Source organism: Pristiophorus japonicus, chromosome 13 (genome assembly GCF_044704955.1).
Source record: "Pristiophorus japonicus isolate sPriJap1 chromosome 13, sPriJap1.hap1, whole genome shotgun sequence".
Taxonomy (NCBI): domain Eukaryota; kingdom Metazoa; phylum Chordata; class Chondrichthyes; family Pristiophoridae; genus Pristiophorus; species Pristiophorus japonicus.
In genome coordinates, this window is record NC_091989.1 from 195,528,444 (window position 1) to 195,545,299 (window position 16,856).

General features: G+C 52.5%; 1 protein-coding gene across 1 annotated transcript in view; it reads right to left on the reverse strand.

The window, feature by feature from the left end:
- gpatch1 (G patch domain containing 1) overlaps positions 1–16,024 on the reverse strand; it is a 57,718-nt gene extending 41,694 nt beyond the window's left edge. The window contains exons 1-3 of the mRNA XM_070896878.1: positions 15,891–16,024; positions 7,391–7,525; positions 6,793–6,886 (exon numbers count right to left, since the gene is read on the reverse strand). Coding sequence (XP_070752979.1) covers positions 6,793–6,886; positions 7,391–7,525; positions 15,891–15,957 — 296 coding nt within the window. The 5' untranslated portion in view covers positions 15,958–16,024. The remainder of the gene's footprint in view (positions 1–6,792; positions 6,887–7,390; positions 7,526–15,890) is intronic.
- Positions 16,025–16,856: the final 832 nt, after the last annotated feature.

The window sequence follows — 16,856 nt, forward strand, 5'->3', positions numbered from 1 at the left end:
CACCTCGTTCTGGACGCCTAATTTGTAACCTGCGCCTGATTTTTTTAATGTGTAGAACAGGTTTTTTCAGTTCTACAAAAATCTTCACTGGCTCCATTCTACTTTAGTTTGGAGTACATTTTCACTGTGGAAACTTTCAAATCAGGCATCAGTGGCCGGACACGCCCCCTTTTGAAGAAAAAATTCTGTTCTAAACTAGAACTGTTCTACCTGACTAGAACTGCAGAAAAAAAAAATGTGGAGAATTGCGATTTCTAAAATAGTCCGTTCTCCACCAGTTGCTCCTAAATATCAGGCGCAAATCATGTGGAAACTTGGGCCCTATGTTTCTATGTTATGCTCGAAGGATCGTCAAACCTTCGCTCCATGTGAAATGTAGCGGCGTTGACTGAAGCAAAGTATGAGGGGCCCCAAGGTTCAGACTCCCAGTCTCCCTCACTTCCTGCCTCACTCTCTCCCTCAATGTAGGGCAGCAGCCAGCCTTCCTCAGTGCCTCCTCATAGCAGCGTGACAAAGCTAACAATAACTTGTATTTATACAGCAGCTTTAACATAGTAAAACGTCCCAAGGTACTTCACAGGAGTGTATGAAGACAAAAATTTGACACCGAGTCACAGAAGGAGAAATCAGCGCAGATGACCAAAAGCTTGGTCAAAGAGGTAGGTTTTAAGGAGCATCTTGAAGGAGGAAAGAGAGGTAGAGAGACGAAGGGGTGTAAGCAGGGAATTTCGGAGCTTGGGGCCTAGGCAACTAAAAGGCACGGCCATCGATGGTTGAGCGATTATAATCATGGATGCTCAAGAGGGCAGAATTCGAGGAACGCAGACATCTCGGGAGGTGGTGAGGCCGAAGGAAATTGGGAGGGGCGAGGTCATGGAGGGTTTTGTAAACTAAGTGGAAAAGTAAGGTATGGAGGAGGACACAAAGAGCCTGCAAAGGGATATAGATATAAACAGATTAGGAAGTCATCCTCGACTCCAAGGCACTGCCCAAGAAGAAGATAGACAGGTTAATTGAGTGGGCAATAAGGTGGCAGATGGAGTATAATTTCAGGAAATGTGAGGTTATTCCCTTTGGTAGGAAAAATAGAAAAACAGAATTTTTTCACATGGTGAGAAACAATTAAATATTGGTGTTCAGAGATTTACCCAAGGAAGGATATACTTGCCATAAAGGGAGTGCAATGAAGGTTCACCAGACTGATTCCTGGGATGGGGGTGGGGGGGGCGGGGGGGAGAGGGGATTGTCCTATGAGGGGAGATTGAGTAGACTAGGCCAATATTCTCTGGAGTTTAGAAGAATGAGGTGTGATCTCATTGAAACATGCAAAATGCTTACAGGGTTTGACAGGGTAGATGCAGGGAGGATGTTTCCCCCGGGCTGGGGAGTCTAGAACCAGGGGTCACAGTCTCAGAATAAGGGGTCAGCCATTTAGGACTGAGAGGAGAAGAAATTTCTTCACTCAGAGGGTGGTGAATCTTTTGGAATTCTCTGCCCCAGAGGGCTGTGGAGGCTCAGTCATCGAGTATATCCGACAGAGATCGATAGATTTTTGGATATTAAGGGAAGCAAGGGATATGGGGACAGTGCAGGAAAGTGGAGTTGAGGTAGAAGATCAGCCATGATCGCATTAAATGGCGGAGCAAGCTCGAGGGGTCGAATGGCCTACTCCTGCTCCTATTTAGATGCTTAGTATTAGAAGCCCAGAGAGTTAGCATGCAGGTACAGCAAGCAATAGAAAGGTAAATGGCATGTTGGCCTTTATTGCTGGAGGTTTGGAGTACAAGAGTAAGGAAGCCTTGCTACAATTGTACAGGGCTCTGGTGAGACTGTGCACAGTTTTGGTCTCCTTATGTAAGGAGGGATATACTTAGAAACATAGAAACATAGAAAATAGGTGCAGGAGTCGGCCATTCGGCCCTTCTAGCCTGCACCGCCATTCAATGAGTTCATGGCTGAACATGCAACTTCAGTACCCCATTCCTGCTTTCTCACCATACCCCTTGATTCCCCTAGTAGTAAGGACTTCATCTAACTTCTTTTTGAATATATTTAGTGAATTGGCCTCAACAACTTTCTGTGGTAGAGAATTCCACAGGTTCACCACTCTCTGGGTGAAGAAATTCCTCCTCATCTCGGTCCTAAATGGCTTACCCCTTATCCTTAGACTGTGTCCCCTGGTTCTGGACTTCCCCAACATTGGGAACATTCTTCCTGCATCTAACCTGTCTAACCCCGTCAGAATTTTAAACGTTTCTATGAGGTCCCCTCTCATTCTTCTGAACTCCAGTGAATACAAGCCCAGTTGATTGATGTGCAAAGTTAGAGCACATGGGATTGGGGGTAGTGTACTGCCATGGATTGAGAACTGGTTGTCAGACAGGAAGCAAAGAGTAGGAGTAAATGGGTACTTTTCAGAATGGCAGGCAGTGACTAGTGGGGTACCGCAAGGTTCTGTGCTGGGGCCCCAGCTGTTTACACTGTACATTAATGATGAGGGGATTAAATGTAGTATCTCCAAATTTGCGGATGACACTAAGTTGGGTGGCAGTGTGAGCTGCAAGGAGGATGCTATGAGGCTGCAGAGCGACTTGGATAGGTTAGGTGAGTGGGCAAATGCATGGCAGATGAAGTATAATGTGGATAAATGTGAGGTTATCCACTTTGGTGGTAAAAACAGAGAGACAGACTATTATCTGAATGGTGACAGATTAGGAAAAGGGGAGGTGCAAAGAGACCTGGGTGTCATGGTACATCAGTCATTGAAGGTTGGCATGCAGGTGCAGCAGGCAGTTAAGAAAGCAAATGGCATGTTGGCCTTCATAGCGAGGGGATTTGAGTACAGGGGCAGGGAGGTGTTGCTACAGTTGTACAGGGCCTTGGTGAGGCCACACCTGGAGTATTGTGTACAGTTTTGGTCTCCTAACCTGAGGAAGGACATTCTTGCTATTGAGGGAGTGCAGCGAAGGTTCACCAGACTGATTCCCGGGATGGCGGGACTGACCTATCAAGAAAGACTGGATCAACTGGGCTTGTATTCACTGGAGTTCAGAAGAATGAGAGGGGACCTCATAGAAACATTTAAAATTCTGACGGGGTTAGACAGGTTAGATGCAGGAAGAATGTTCCCAATGTTGGGGAAGTCCAGAACCAGAGGTCACAGTCTAAGGATAAGGGGTAAGCCATTTAGGACCGAGATGCGGAGGAACTTCTTCACCCAGAGAGTGGTGAACCTGTGGAATTCTCTACCACAGAAAGTTGTTGAGGCCAATTCACTAAATATATTCAAAAAGGAGTTAGATGAGGTCCTTACTACTAGGGGGATCAAGGGGTATGGCGAGAAAGCAGGAATGGGGTACTGAAGTTGAATGTTCAGCCATGAACTCATTGAATGGCGGTGCAGGCTAGAAGAGCCGAATGGCCTACTCCTGCACCTATTTTCTATGTTTCTATGTTTCTATGATCCAGTCTTTCTTAATAGGTCAGTCCCGCCATCCCAGGAATCAGTCTGGTGAACCTTCGCTGCACTCCCTCAATAGCAAGAATAGCAAGGAGACCAAAACTGTACACAATACTCCAGGTGTGGCCTCACCAAGGCCCTGTACAACTGTAGCAACACCTCCCTGCCCCTGTACTCAAATCCCCTCGCTATGAAGGCCAACATGCCATTTGCTTTCTTAACCTCCTGCTGCACCTGCATGCCAACCTTCAATGACTGATGTACCATGACACCCAGGTCTCGTTGCACCTCCCCTTTTCTTAATCTGTCACCATTCAGATAATAGTCTGTCTCTCTGTTTTTACCACCAAAGTGGATAACCTCACATTTATCCACATTATACTTCATCTGCCATGCATTTGCCCACTCACCTAACCTATCCAAGTCGCTCTGCAGCCTCATAGCATCCTCCTCGCAGCTCACACTGCCACCCAACTTAGTGTCATCCGCAAATTTGGAGATACTACATTTAATCCCCTCGTCTAAATCATTAATATACAGTGTAAACAGCTGGGGCCCCAGCACAGAACCTTGCGGTACCCCACTAGTCACTGCCTGCCATTCTGAAAAGTCCCCATTTACTCCTACTCTTTGCTTCCTGTCTGACAACCAGTTCTCAATCCATGTCAGCACACTACCCCCAATCCCTTGTGCTTTAACTTTGCACATTAATCTCTTGTGTAGGACCTTGTCGAAAGCCTTCTGAAAGTCCAAATATACCACATCAACTGGTTCTCCCTTGTCCACTCTACTGGAAACATCCTCAAAAAATTCCAGAAGATTTGTCAAGCATGATTTCCCTTTCACAAATCCATGCTGACTTGGACCTATCATGTCACCTCTTTCCAAATGCACTGCTATGACATCCTTAATAATTGATTCCATCATTTTACCCACTACCGATGTCAGGCTGACCGGTCTATAATTCCCTGTTTTCTCTCTCCCTCCTTTTTTAAAAAGTGGGGTTACATTGGCTACCCTCCATTCCATAGAAACTGATCCAGAGTCAATGGAATGTTGGAAAATGACTGTCAATGCATCCACTATTTCCAAGGCCACCTCCTTAAGTACTCTGGGATGCAGTCCATCAGGCCCTGGGGATTTATCGGCCTTCAATCCCATCAATTTCCCCAACACAATTTCCCGACTAATGAGGATTTCCCTCAGTTCCTCCTCCTTACTAGACCCTCCGATCCCTTTTATATCTGGAAGGTTGTTTGTGTCCTCCTCAGTGAATACCGAACCAAAGTACTTGTTCAATTGGTCCGCCATTTCTTTGTTCCCCGTTATGACTTCCCCTGATTCTGACTGCAGGGGACCTACGTTTGTCTTTACTAACCTTTTTCTCTTTACATATCTATAGAAACTTTTGCAATCCGTCTTAATGTTCCCTGCAAGCTTCTTCTCGTACTCCATTTTCCCTGCCCTAATCAAACCCTTTGTCCTCCTCTGCTGAGTTCTAAATTTCTCCCAGTCCCCGGGTTCGCTGCTATTTCTGGCCAATTTGTATGCCACTTCCTTCGCTTTAATACTATCCCTGATTTCCCTTGATAGCCACGGTTGAGCCACCTTCCCTTTTTTATTTTTACGCCAGACAGGAATGTACAATTGTTGTAGTTCATCCATGCGGTCTCTAAATGTCTGCCATTGCCCATCCACAGTCAACCCCTTCAGTATCATTCGCCAATCTATCCTAGCCAATTCACGCCTCATACCTTCAAAATTACCCTTCTTTAAGTTCTGGACCATGGTCTCTGAATTGGTTCCTCGACATATTGGTCTAAAAAACCATCCCTTATGCACTCCAGGAAATCCTCCTCCACCGTATTGCTTCCAGTTTGGTTAACCCAATCTATGTGCATATTAAAGTCACCCATTATAACTGCTGCACCTTTATTGCATGCACCCCTAATTTCATGTTTGATGCCCTCCCCAACATCACTACTACTGTTTGGAGGTCTGTACACAACTCCCAATAACGTTTTTTGCCCTTTGGTATTCTGCAGCTCTACCCATATAGATTCCACATCATCCAAGCTAATGTCCTTCCGAACTATTGCCTTAATTTCCTCCTTAACCAGCAATGCTACCCCACCTCCTTTTCCTTTTATTCTATCTTTCCTGAATGTTGAATACCCCTGGATGTTGAGTTCCCAGCTCTGATCATCCTGGAGCCACGTCTCCGTAATCCCAATCACATCATATTTGTTAACTCGATTTGCACAGTTAATTCATCCACCTTATTGCGGATACTCCTTGCATTAAGACACAAAGCCTTCAGGCTTGTTTTTTTAACACACTTTGTCCTTTTAGAATTTTGCTGTACAGTGGCCCTTTTTGTTCTTTGCCTTGGGTTTCTCTGCCCTCCACTTTTCCTCATCTCCTTCCTGTCTTTTGCTTTTGCCTCCTTTTTGTTTCCCTCTGTCTCCCTGCATTGGTTCCCATCCCCCTGCCATATTAGTTTAAATCCTCCCCAACAGCACTAGAAAACACTCCCCCCCCCTAGGACATTGGTTCCGGTCCTGCCCAGGTGCAGACCGTCCGGTTTGCCTTGGAGGCAGTGCAACAAAGGTTCATTAGATTGATTCCTGGGACGAGAGGGTTGTCCTATGAGGAGAGATTGAGTAGATTGGGGCCTAAACTATCTGGAAGAATGAGAGGTGCTCTCATTGAAAGATATAACATTCTGAGCAGGATTGACAGGGTAGATGCTGAGAGGATGTTTCCTCTAGATGGGGAGTCTGGAACCAGGGGTCACAGTCTCAGAATAAGGGGTCGGCCATTTAGGACTGAGATGAGGAGGAATTTCTTCACTCAGAGGGTGGTGAATCTTTGGAATTCTCTGCCCCAGAGGGTTGTGAATGCTCAATCTCTGAATATATTCAAGGCTGAAATCGATAGATTTTTGGACTCAAGGGATGTGGAGATCGCGCGGGAAAGTGGAGTTGAGTTCAATGATTAGCCATGATCTTATGGAATGGCTGAGCAGGCTCGGGGGGGGGGGGGGGGGGGGGGGGTGGGGGGGCGGTCGAGTGGCCTACTCCTGATCCTATTTCTTACGCTCGGAGAGCAGCATCACGAGATCAGGCACTCCCTCCACAGTGCTGCACTCTGGATCCTGAAATCTGCCCTGCTCTCCCCAGAACATAACATGAACCATCTCTTTCCTGACATAAACACATGGACCACTCTGGACACACATTGCGTCACTTCATCGTCACACATTTCTGCTCCGAGTCTCCCGGGACAGCACCATCCTCCCACCTGCACAGGTCAACACAATAAAAGCCTCCTAAAGTACCTCTTCGTCCATGAAGTGTTCGGGCCTGAAGAGCTGCTTATCTGCCTTTTGCTGCCGCGAAGACACAAATGTTGAAGGCGTCCATCCTATAGACACAGTAAGTAACATCGTCAAACCTTCGCTCCGTCTCTCATTACACACAGAAAAACACCCAGGCCAGGGCGCGTCACACACCGGATTACACTCAAAGCTTTATATATTTGCAAGCAGAATTTGTGAGGCTCAGAACGATCTCACTGTCCAATCAGAGCAATCCCGGTACGGCCAACACTCACTGCAGCCGCCTAGATCCGGAGGGATAATGTCCAGTATTTCCGCACCTGTGACCGGTGGGAGGGGGGGGCTTCGCCGGGGTCCCTCTCATCAGGAGTTCTTCGCCGGGACGTCCACTGGAGAATTAGGAATTAGATAAAGCGAGACCCGTACCTTAAAATGAGGCTTTTTGAATATTAGTGTGTAGCACACAATGGGGTTGGAGAGGATTCCCGCGCCTTTACTGGGTTCTGTTAGATGAGTGAGCAGAAGATCCGTTAAACGTTTGTACCCCAAGACCCAAGGAGCGTCATTCCAAGGTGTTGAGTTTCTCTTACCTTCTTTTGACCCCACTGAGTTGAAATATCCGGCAGAAAAGCCTCCGGTGAAGGCCCCATGAAAGCGACTGTACCGTCCTTTCTCATCCTTGACAGTCTGCTCCTGCAGGGGAGTTGGTTTCTTTGTTGTTTCATCTTGGAAACAAAAGACTCAGCGTTAAACCAACCTCACCGACTGAGCATGTCTCCAATCCATCGTTTCCCTGGCTTTGACCACGGTCCCTGCCCCTCCCCAGAAGATGCGGAGCCTCACTGAGGGACAGCCGCCCTGTGGGACCACCCCACACTCACCGTTTCTCGTGTATCTCCGTGACGAACCCTGGACGGTGGGTTATTTGTCCAATCCAACGTCGCCCAATGCCCTCTCCACACTGATCTCATCCATGAGCACCACCTCCTGCTCCCTTGAAGCACAAAACTCCTGACCACCCAACTTCATGTCCTCTGCTCTCCTCCCTCCTCTACTCTCCCTCCTCTACGGCTAAGATTTTATACGTGTTCCCCTCTTGCGGACCTGTCCCCTCGCTTTCAAAATTGCCATCACCATCTCAGCAAAAACCCAACCTTGTCCTCTCTGTCCATGCTGGGGTTGAGGGGTCGGGTGTTACATGATGGGGAGAGAGGGGTAAAAGAGAGGGATGTCTTGGCACAATAAATGATAAGATCGCCTGGGATTGCCGGGGCGGTAGGGTGGGGGTTCACCGGGGCGCTGGGGTAGGAGGTTTGCCCGGGGGGGGGGGGGGGTCGCCAGGGGGGCAGTGCAAGGGGAGGGTCGCCGGGGGTAGGGGGCAGTGCAGGGGAGGGTCGCCGGGGGTGGGGGGGCAGTGCAGGGGAGGGTCGCCGGGGGTGGGGGGGCAGTGCAGGGGAGGGTCGCCGAGGGTGGGGGGGCAGTGCAGGGGAGGGTCGCCGAGGGTGGGGGGGGTGGGGGGCAGTGCAGGGGAGGGTCGCCGGGGGTGGGGGGGCAGTGCAGGGGAGGGTCGCCGAGGGTGGGGGGGGTGGGGGGCAGTGCAGGGGAGGGTCGCCGGGGGTGGGGGGCAGTGCAAGGGAGGGTCGCCGGGGGTGGGGGTCAGTGCAAGGGAGGGTCGCCGGGGTGGGGGACAGTGCAGGGGTGGATCGCCGGGGGTGGGGGGCAGTGCAAGGGGAGGGTCGCCGGGGGTGGGGGCCAGTGCAGGGGAGGGACGCCGGGGGTGGGGGCCAGTGCAGGGGAGGGTCGCCGAGGGTGGGGGGGGTGGGGGACAGTGCAGGGGTGGATCGCCGGGGGTGGGGGACAGTGCAAGGGAGGGTCGCCGGGGGTGGGGGGGCAGTGCAAGGGAGGGTCGCCGGGGGTGGGGGGGCAGTGCAAGGGAGGGTCGCCGGGGGTAGGGGGCAGTGCAGGGGAGGGACGCCGGGGGTGGGGGCCAGTGCAGGGGAGGGTCGCCGGGGGTGGGGGGGCAGTGCAAGGGAGGGTCGCCGGGGGTGGGGGGGCAGTGCAGGGGAGGGTCACCGGGGGTGGGGGGGCAGTGCAAGGGAGGGGGGGGGGGGGAAGGGTAGTGCAGGGGAGGGGTCGGCGTCAGCAGCGAGATGGAGGATTGCGAGTTGGAGAGCGCAATGCCCGCGGCTGCTGAGCTTCCTGGTCGGTCGGGAGCTCGAGGCAGATGAGGAAGATTTGAGGACGGAGGGAGACGATGATGATTCTGAGCATCAGCTTTCCTCGCGGGCGGTGTTGGTGCAAGCGATGGTAGAAGCAGGTGGCTCAAATTTTGAAGGCACGAGCACGAAGGTCACATTGGCAGCGGTGACCCGGTCAGTACGGCCTACGGTTAGTTTGGGAGGGTTTGGAATCGCACTACCCGTGACGTTCAGACTCTAATTTGGAGCAGGTCCTGTGGACACCAGTGAGCATTGGATGAAGAGGATTTGGAATGTGACCAACAGGATGGACAACATACCCAAACAAGCAGCAATACAATCAACTGCCACACATCTAAAATAATCACTTGGGCCAACTGCACGGCCTCATACATCAAAGGGCAAACGCAGAAAAACCATCAGATCTGGTGTCGAAATCATGAGTTGCTATTCTTTTCAAACAGGTTGACAGTTGGTTTATAAACTTCATTAACGGTTTTATTTAATCTCTAACCGGTCACAGCTCTTTACAAAAACTATGGCCCGATTTGGCCCCGAAGAAAACTACCCGCGGAGATCTCTGTGGCGAGAAGTTTGCCTTTTCGATGCACGGGAGTTTGCAGCACTCTATCGTGGTGAATCCCTAGCGCGGAGCTGCTGTGACGTCAACAAGCCGCCTGACCAGACCCCCACCAGCTTAACAAGGGAAAATCTTTCATTGTCAATGATGTGTCAAGTTAATTCATATCTATGATAAATAGTTTGAGAGATGTTTAAAAAAGCAGATCTTCAGCTTTATAAACTGTAACCTTTCTCCATGCATCCCAGTGGATGTTTTTATTGTGTCTTGCAGCAGTGTATCTGCACTGTGTGTACCTTACTGCAGTGTATCCGCACTGTGTGTACCTTACTGCAGTGTATCCACACTGTGTGTACCTTACTGCAGTGTATCCGCACTGTGTGTACCTTACTGCAGTGTATCCGCACTGTGTGTACCTTACTGCAGTGTATCCGCACTGTGTGTACCTTACTGCAGTGTATCCGCACTGTGTACCTTACTGCAGTGTATCCGCACTGTGTGTACCTTACTGCAGTGTATCCGCACTGTGTGTACCTTACTGCAGTGTATCCGCACTGTGTGTACCTTACTGCAGTGTATCCGCACTGTGTGTACCTTACAGCAGTGTATCCGCACTGTGTACCTTACAGCAGTGTATCCGCACCGTGTGTACCTTACTGCAGTGTATCCGCACCGTGTGTACCTTACTGCAGTGTATCCGCACCGTGTGTACCTTACAGCAGTGTATCCGCACCGTGTGTACCTTACTGCAGTGTATCCGCACCGTGTGTACCTTACTGCAGTGTATCCGCACCGTGTGTACCTTACTGCAGTGTATCCGCACCGTGTGTACCTTACTGCAGTGTATCCGCACTGTGTGTACCTTACTGCAGTGTATCCGCACTGTGTGTACCTTACTGCAGTGTATCCGCACTGTGTACCTTACTGCAGTGTATCCGCACCGTGTGTACCTTACAGCAGTGTATCCGCACCGTGTGTACCTTACTGCAGTGTATCCGCACCGTGTGTACCTTACTGCAGTGTATCCGCACCGTGTGTACCTTACTGCAGTGTATCCGCACTGTGTGTACCTTACTGCAGTGTATCCGCACTGTGTGTACCTTACTGCAGTGTATCCGCACTGTGTGTACCTTACAGCAGTGTATCTGCACTGTGTGTACATTACAGCAGTGTATCCGCACTGTGTGTACCTTACAGCAGTGTATCTGCACTGTGTGTACCTTACTGCAGTGTATCTGCACTGCGTTATAATGCACACATTGTTTCCGGACCCGCACTTGGTTTGCTACAAGTGTTCCAGTTCCATTCACTAAACATGGCTTCGACTTTTATTACCAGTTGCAATTAGTGTTTGAACGAATCAATAAATTCCAGTCACTGGTTAAGGAAACTATCCTTCCTGGAAACAGATTTGCTCACCTAATCTTTTTTGCATTTCTCCAGAGGTCACAGGGAACGGCTCTGGACACCTTTGGCACATAATTTTCCAAACTTCTGTTCCAGTCATGTTCCATAGGAGCAGGAGGTGGCCATTCAGCCCCTGTGGCCTGTTCTGCCATTCAATGAGATCGTTGCCAATCTGTGACCTAACTCCATATACCCACCTATGCCCATATCCCTTAATACCTTTGGTTAACAAAGATCTATCCATCTCAGATTTAAAATTAATTGATCTAACATCAATTGCCATTTGTGGAAGACAGTTCCAAACTCCTACCACCCTGTGTGTGTAGAAGTGTTTCCGAATTTCACTCCTGAAAGGTCTGGCTCTATTTTTTAGATTATGCCCCCTAGTCCTAGAATCACCAACCAGCGGAGATAATTTCTCTCTATCTACCTCATTTGTTCCCCTTAATATCTTGAAAACTTCAATCAAATCACCCCTTAACCGTCTAAATTCCAGGGAATACAACCCTAGTTTGTGTAATCTTTACTCGTAATTTAGTCCGGGTAACATTCTGGTAAACCTACGCTGCACTCCCTCCAAGGCCAATGTATCCTCCCCAAGGTGTGGTGCCCTGAACTGCTCACAGTACTGCAGGTGTGGTCTAACCATAGTTTTGTAAAGCTGTAGCAGCCCATCTACACCCTTGTATTCTAGTCCTCTATATTGGCCAGTACCTCTCAGCTCCAGTCCCATTATTGGATATCCTCTCGCTTCTGGGGCCATTGGCATTTCCTGTTTCAAACACTTAGGTGCACAGAAACACTCTCAGGCAAGCAGAACAGCCCAGGCAGTGTGTCCAGCCCTGCACGGGACCCAAAACCAGGTCCAGGCACTTTTTACACAACTTATTTGAATGATTTCTGTCGAAGGAGAACGGCATCCTTGTCCCGCACCTCTCCTTTTTACTTTTCAACCGGTGACTGAGTTCCAAGCGACGCAGGGCAGTTCCGCGCGAGATGAAAAAAAAAGGGTTGAAAGGAAGGCTTGCAACCTCAGCCCACACAACGCACGACTACCTCACTAACTTTCCCGCCCTCAACACAGGTCTCAACACTTTCTAATTCCTCCTATTTTAGTTAAGCTAAAAGCAGCATAGAATGGGCTGGGTCTATGAACGTAGAAGCAATCCAAAAAATATATTACAGAGATAAATCCGTGGAAGCTAGTGATACACAGAGCTACTCGCCCAACCACTTTGCAAATGGCGTCCAACATAAGAACATAAGAAATAGGAGCAGCAGTAGGCCATACGGCCCCTCGAGCCTGCTCCGCCATTTAATAAGATCATGGCTGATCTGATTTTGGCCTCAACTCCACTTTCCTGCCCACTTCCCATAACCATTCACTCCCCTGTACTTCAAGAATCTGTCTATCTCCACCTTAAATATATTCAATAACTCAGCCTCCACAGCTCTCTGGGGCAGAGAATTTCAAAGATTCACGACCCTCAGAGAAGAAATTCCTCCTCATCTCCGTCTTAAATGGGCAACCCCTTATTCTGAAACAATGCCCCCCTAGTCCGAGATTACCCCACGAGGGGAAACATCCTCTCGGCATCTAATCTGTCAAGCCCCCTCAGAATCTTATGTTTCAATAAGATCACCCCTCATTCTTCTAACTCAAATGAGTACAGGCCCAATCTTTCCTCATAAGACAACCCCCTCCATCTCAGGAATCAACCTCGTGAACCTTCTCTGAACTGCCTCCAATGCAAGCATATTCCTCCTGAAATAAGGAGACCAAAACTGCAAGCTGTACTCCAGGTGTGGTCTCAGTTGTAGCAGGACATTACGTTTATACTCCATCCCCCCTGCAATAAAACCAACATTCCATTTGCCTTCCTAATTACTTGCTGTACCTGCATACTAACTTTTTGTGCTTCATGCACAAGGACCCCCAGTGAGAACCTACGCATGCACAGACTTTGTATCAGATACTATTTCAACCGTCTCAATGCACAGGGGTACAGGGGAGACGACTGATGGCTCAAACAAAGTCACGGCCCCCTGAAATCTTCTCACGGACACCCGGTTGAGAACCTCTGACCTAACCCACGTGTCCCAGCAGCAGCGTGCCGAAGATAAATACAGCAGAAAGTTTATCATGAGCTTCCGGGGTTGGTTCGCAAGATCATGAGTCAGGCTAAATTTTCCTTAAAAGTTGCGTGTCTTGCAATTAATTTGCGAGAGTTATCAATATTGATTAATTCAGAAAAAAATGTAGTAGCAGCAGTAAGAGGGAGCAGGAGAGGAAGAAAGAAAAGATTTATACAGCGCCTTTGACGACCACCAGACATCTCAAAGCGCTTTACAGCCGATAAAGTATTTTTGGAGTGTAGTCACTGTTGTAATGTGGGAAATGAAGCAGCCAATTTGTGCACAGCAAGCTCCCACAAAAACAATGTGGTAATCATCAGATTTTGCTTCATTGATTGAGGGATAAATATTCACCAGAACAATGGGAATAACTCCCCTGATCATCTTCAAAATAAGTGTCATGGGATCTTTTACAGCCATCAAAGAGCGCAGACGGGGCCTCGGTTTAACGTCTCATCCGAAAGACGGCCACTTGACAATGCAGCGCTCCCTCAGTACTGCCCCTCCGACAGTGCGGCTCTCCCTCAGTACTGTCCCTCCGACAGTGCGGCACTCCCTCAGTACTGCCCCTCCGACAGTGCGGCGCTCCCTCAGTACTGCCCCTCCGACAGTGCGGCACTCCCTCAGTACTGTCCCTCCGACAGTGCTGCGCTCTCTCAGTACTGCCCCTCCGACAGTGCGGCACTCCCTCAATACTGCCCCTCCGACAGTGCGGCGCTCCCTCAGTACTGCCTCTCCGACAGTGCAGCACTCCCTCAGTACTGCCCCTCCGACAGTGTGGCGCTCCCTCAGTACTGCCCCTCCGACATTGCAGCACTCCCTCAGTACTGTCCCTCCGACAGTGCAGCACTCCCTCAGTACTGCCCCTCCGACAGTGCGGCACTCCCTCAGTACTGCCCCTCCGGCACTCCCTCAGTACTGCCCCTCCGACAGTGCGGCACACCCTCAGTACTGCCCCTCCGACACTCCCTCAGTACTGACCCTCCCACAGTGCAGCACTCCCTCAGTACTGCCCCTCCGACACTCCCTCAGTACTGCCCCTCCGACACTGCGGCACTCCCTCAGTACTGCCCCTCCGACAGTGCGGCGCTCCCTCAGTACTGCCCCTCCGACAGTGCGGCACTCCCTCAGTACTGTCCCTCCGACAGTGCGGCACTCCCTCAGTACTGTCCCTCCGACAGTGCGGCACTCCCTCAGTACTGTCCCTCCGACAGTGCGGCACTCCCTCAGTACTGCCCCTCCGACAGTGCGGCACTCCCTCAGTACTGCCCCTCCGACAGTGCGGCGCTCCCTCAGTACTGCCCCTCCGACAGTGCGGCGCTCCCTCAGTACTGCCCCTCCGACAGTGCAGCGCTCCCTCAGTACTGTCCCTCCGACAGTGCAGCGCTCCCTCAGTACTGCCCCTCCGACAGTGCGGCGCTCCCTCAGTACTGCCCCTCCGACAGTGCAGCACTCCCTCAGTACTATCCCTGACAGTGCAGCACTCCCTCAGTACTGCCCCTCCGACAGTGCGGCACTCCCTCAGTACTGCCCCTCCGAATGCAGCGCTCCCTCAGTACTGTCCCTCCGACAGTGCGCCGCTCCCTCAGTACTGTCCCTCCGACAGTGCGGCACTCCCTCAATACTGCCCCTCCGACAGTGCGGCGCTCCCTCAGTACTGCCTCTCCGACAGTGCAGCACTCCCTCAGTACTGCCCCTCCGACACTCCCTCAGTACTGCCCCTCCGACAGTGCGGCACTCCCTCAGTACTGCCCCTCCGACACTCCCTCAGTACTGACCCTCCCACAGTGCAGCACTCCCTCAGTACTGCCCCTCCGACACTCCCTCAGTACTGCCCCTCCGACACTCCCTCAGTACTGCCCCTCCGACACTCCCTCAGTACTGCCCCTCCGACACTCCCTCAGTACTGCCCCTCCGACAGTGCGGCGCTCCCTCAGTACTGCCCCTCCGACAGTGCGGCGCTCCCTCAGTACTGCCCCTCCGACAGTGCGGCACTCCCTCAGTACTGCCCCTCCGACAGTGCGGCGCTCCCTCAGTACTGCCCCTCCGACAGTGCGGCGCTCCCTCAGTACTGCCCCTCCGACAGTGCGGCACTCCCTCAGCACTGCCCCTCCGACAGTGCGGCGCTCCCTCAGTGCTGCCCCTCCGACAGTGCGGCGCTCCCTCAGTACTGCCGCTCCGACAGTGCAGCGCTCCCTCAGTACTGTCCCTCCGACAGTGCGGCATCCCTCAGTACTGCCCCTCCGACAGTGCGGCACTCCCTCAGTACTGCCCCTCCGACAGTGCGGCGCTCCCTCAGTACTGCCCCTCCGACAGTGCGGCGCTCCCTCAGTACTGTCCCTCCGACAGTGCGGGGCTCCTCAGTACTGCGCGAAGTGTCAGGCTGGATTGTGCTCGAGTCCCTGGAGTGGGGCCTGAACCCAAGACTTGGTGCCCCGGAGCGGGGAGAGCTGCCCCCTTGAGCCCGCTGGGCCCCGCAGGCGGAGGATGAAGATGCGGGGCCCAGGGGGATCCTGTCAATAAGTCTCTGCGGTCAAGGATGGCCGGAGGCGGACAGCCGGCCGGCGGACCCCCGGACACCAGGGTCTGGCCGGCAACTCCCGCACTGGGACCCGGGGCCCGCGGGCCCGGAGCCGGGAAGCCGCTCCGCTCCGCTCCAGGCCAGGCCGCCGTTGTTGTTGTTGTTGTTGTTGTTGTGGATACCAGACTAGGCCTCAGGCCCGACTGCCGCCCCGCGCTTGGGTAGAGCCTCTGCCCCCGAGCCCTCACCTTCCTCCAGCGGTTCCAGCGCCGAACCGAAATAAGAGAAATCCTCCTCCTCCCCGTCCGACGCCATCTTGTCCTCAAGGCGTCACACAAACTGGCAACCAATCAAATCATCCGCACTGTCGGAGGGGCAGTACTGAGGGAGCGCCGCTCTGTCGGAGGGGCAGTACTGAGGGAGCGCCGCACTGTCGGAGGGGCAGTACTGAGGGAGTGCCGCACTGTCGGAGGGGCAGTACTGAGGGAGCGCTGCACTGTCGGAGGGGCGGTACTGAGGGAGTGCTGCACTGTCGGAGGGGCTGTACTGAGGGAGCGCCGCACTGTCGGAGGGGCGGTACTGAGGGAGCGCCGCACTGTCGGAGGGGCGGTACTGAGGGAGCGCCGCACTGTCGGAGGGGCAGTACTGAGGGAGTGCCGCACTGTCGGAGGGGCGGTACTGAGGGAGCGCCGCACTGTCGGAGGGGCAGTACTGAGGGAGTGCCGCACTGTCGGAGGGGCGGTACTGAGGGAGTGCCGCACTGTCGGAGGGGCGGTACTGAGGGAGCGCCGCACTGTCGGAGGGGCGGTACTGAGGGAGCGCCGCACTGTCGGAGGGGCAGTACTGAGGGAGTGCCGCACTGTCGGAGGGGCGGTACTGAGGGAGCGCCGCACTGTCGGAGGGGCAGTACTGAGGGAGTGCCGCACTGTCGGAGGGGCGGTACTGAGGGAGCGCCGCACTGTCGGAGGGGCAGTACTGAGGGAGTGTCGGAGAGGCAGTACTGAGGGAGTGCCGCACTGTCGGAGGGGGCAGTACTGAGGGAGTGCCGCACTGTCGGAGGGGCAGTACTGAGGGAGCGCCGCACTGTCGGAGGGGCAGTACTGAGGGAGTGTCGGAGAGGCAGTACTGAGGGAGCCCCACAGTCGGAGGGGCAGTACTGAGGGAGTGCCGCACTGTCGGAGGGGCAGTACTAAGGGAGTGCCGCACTGTCGGAG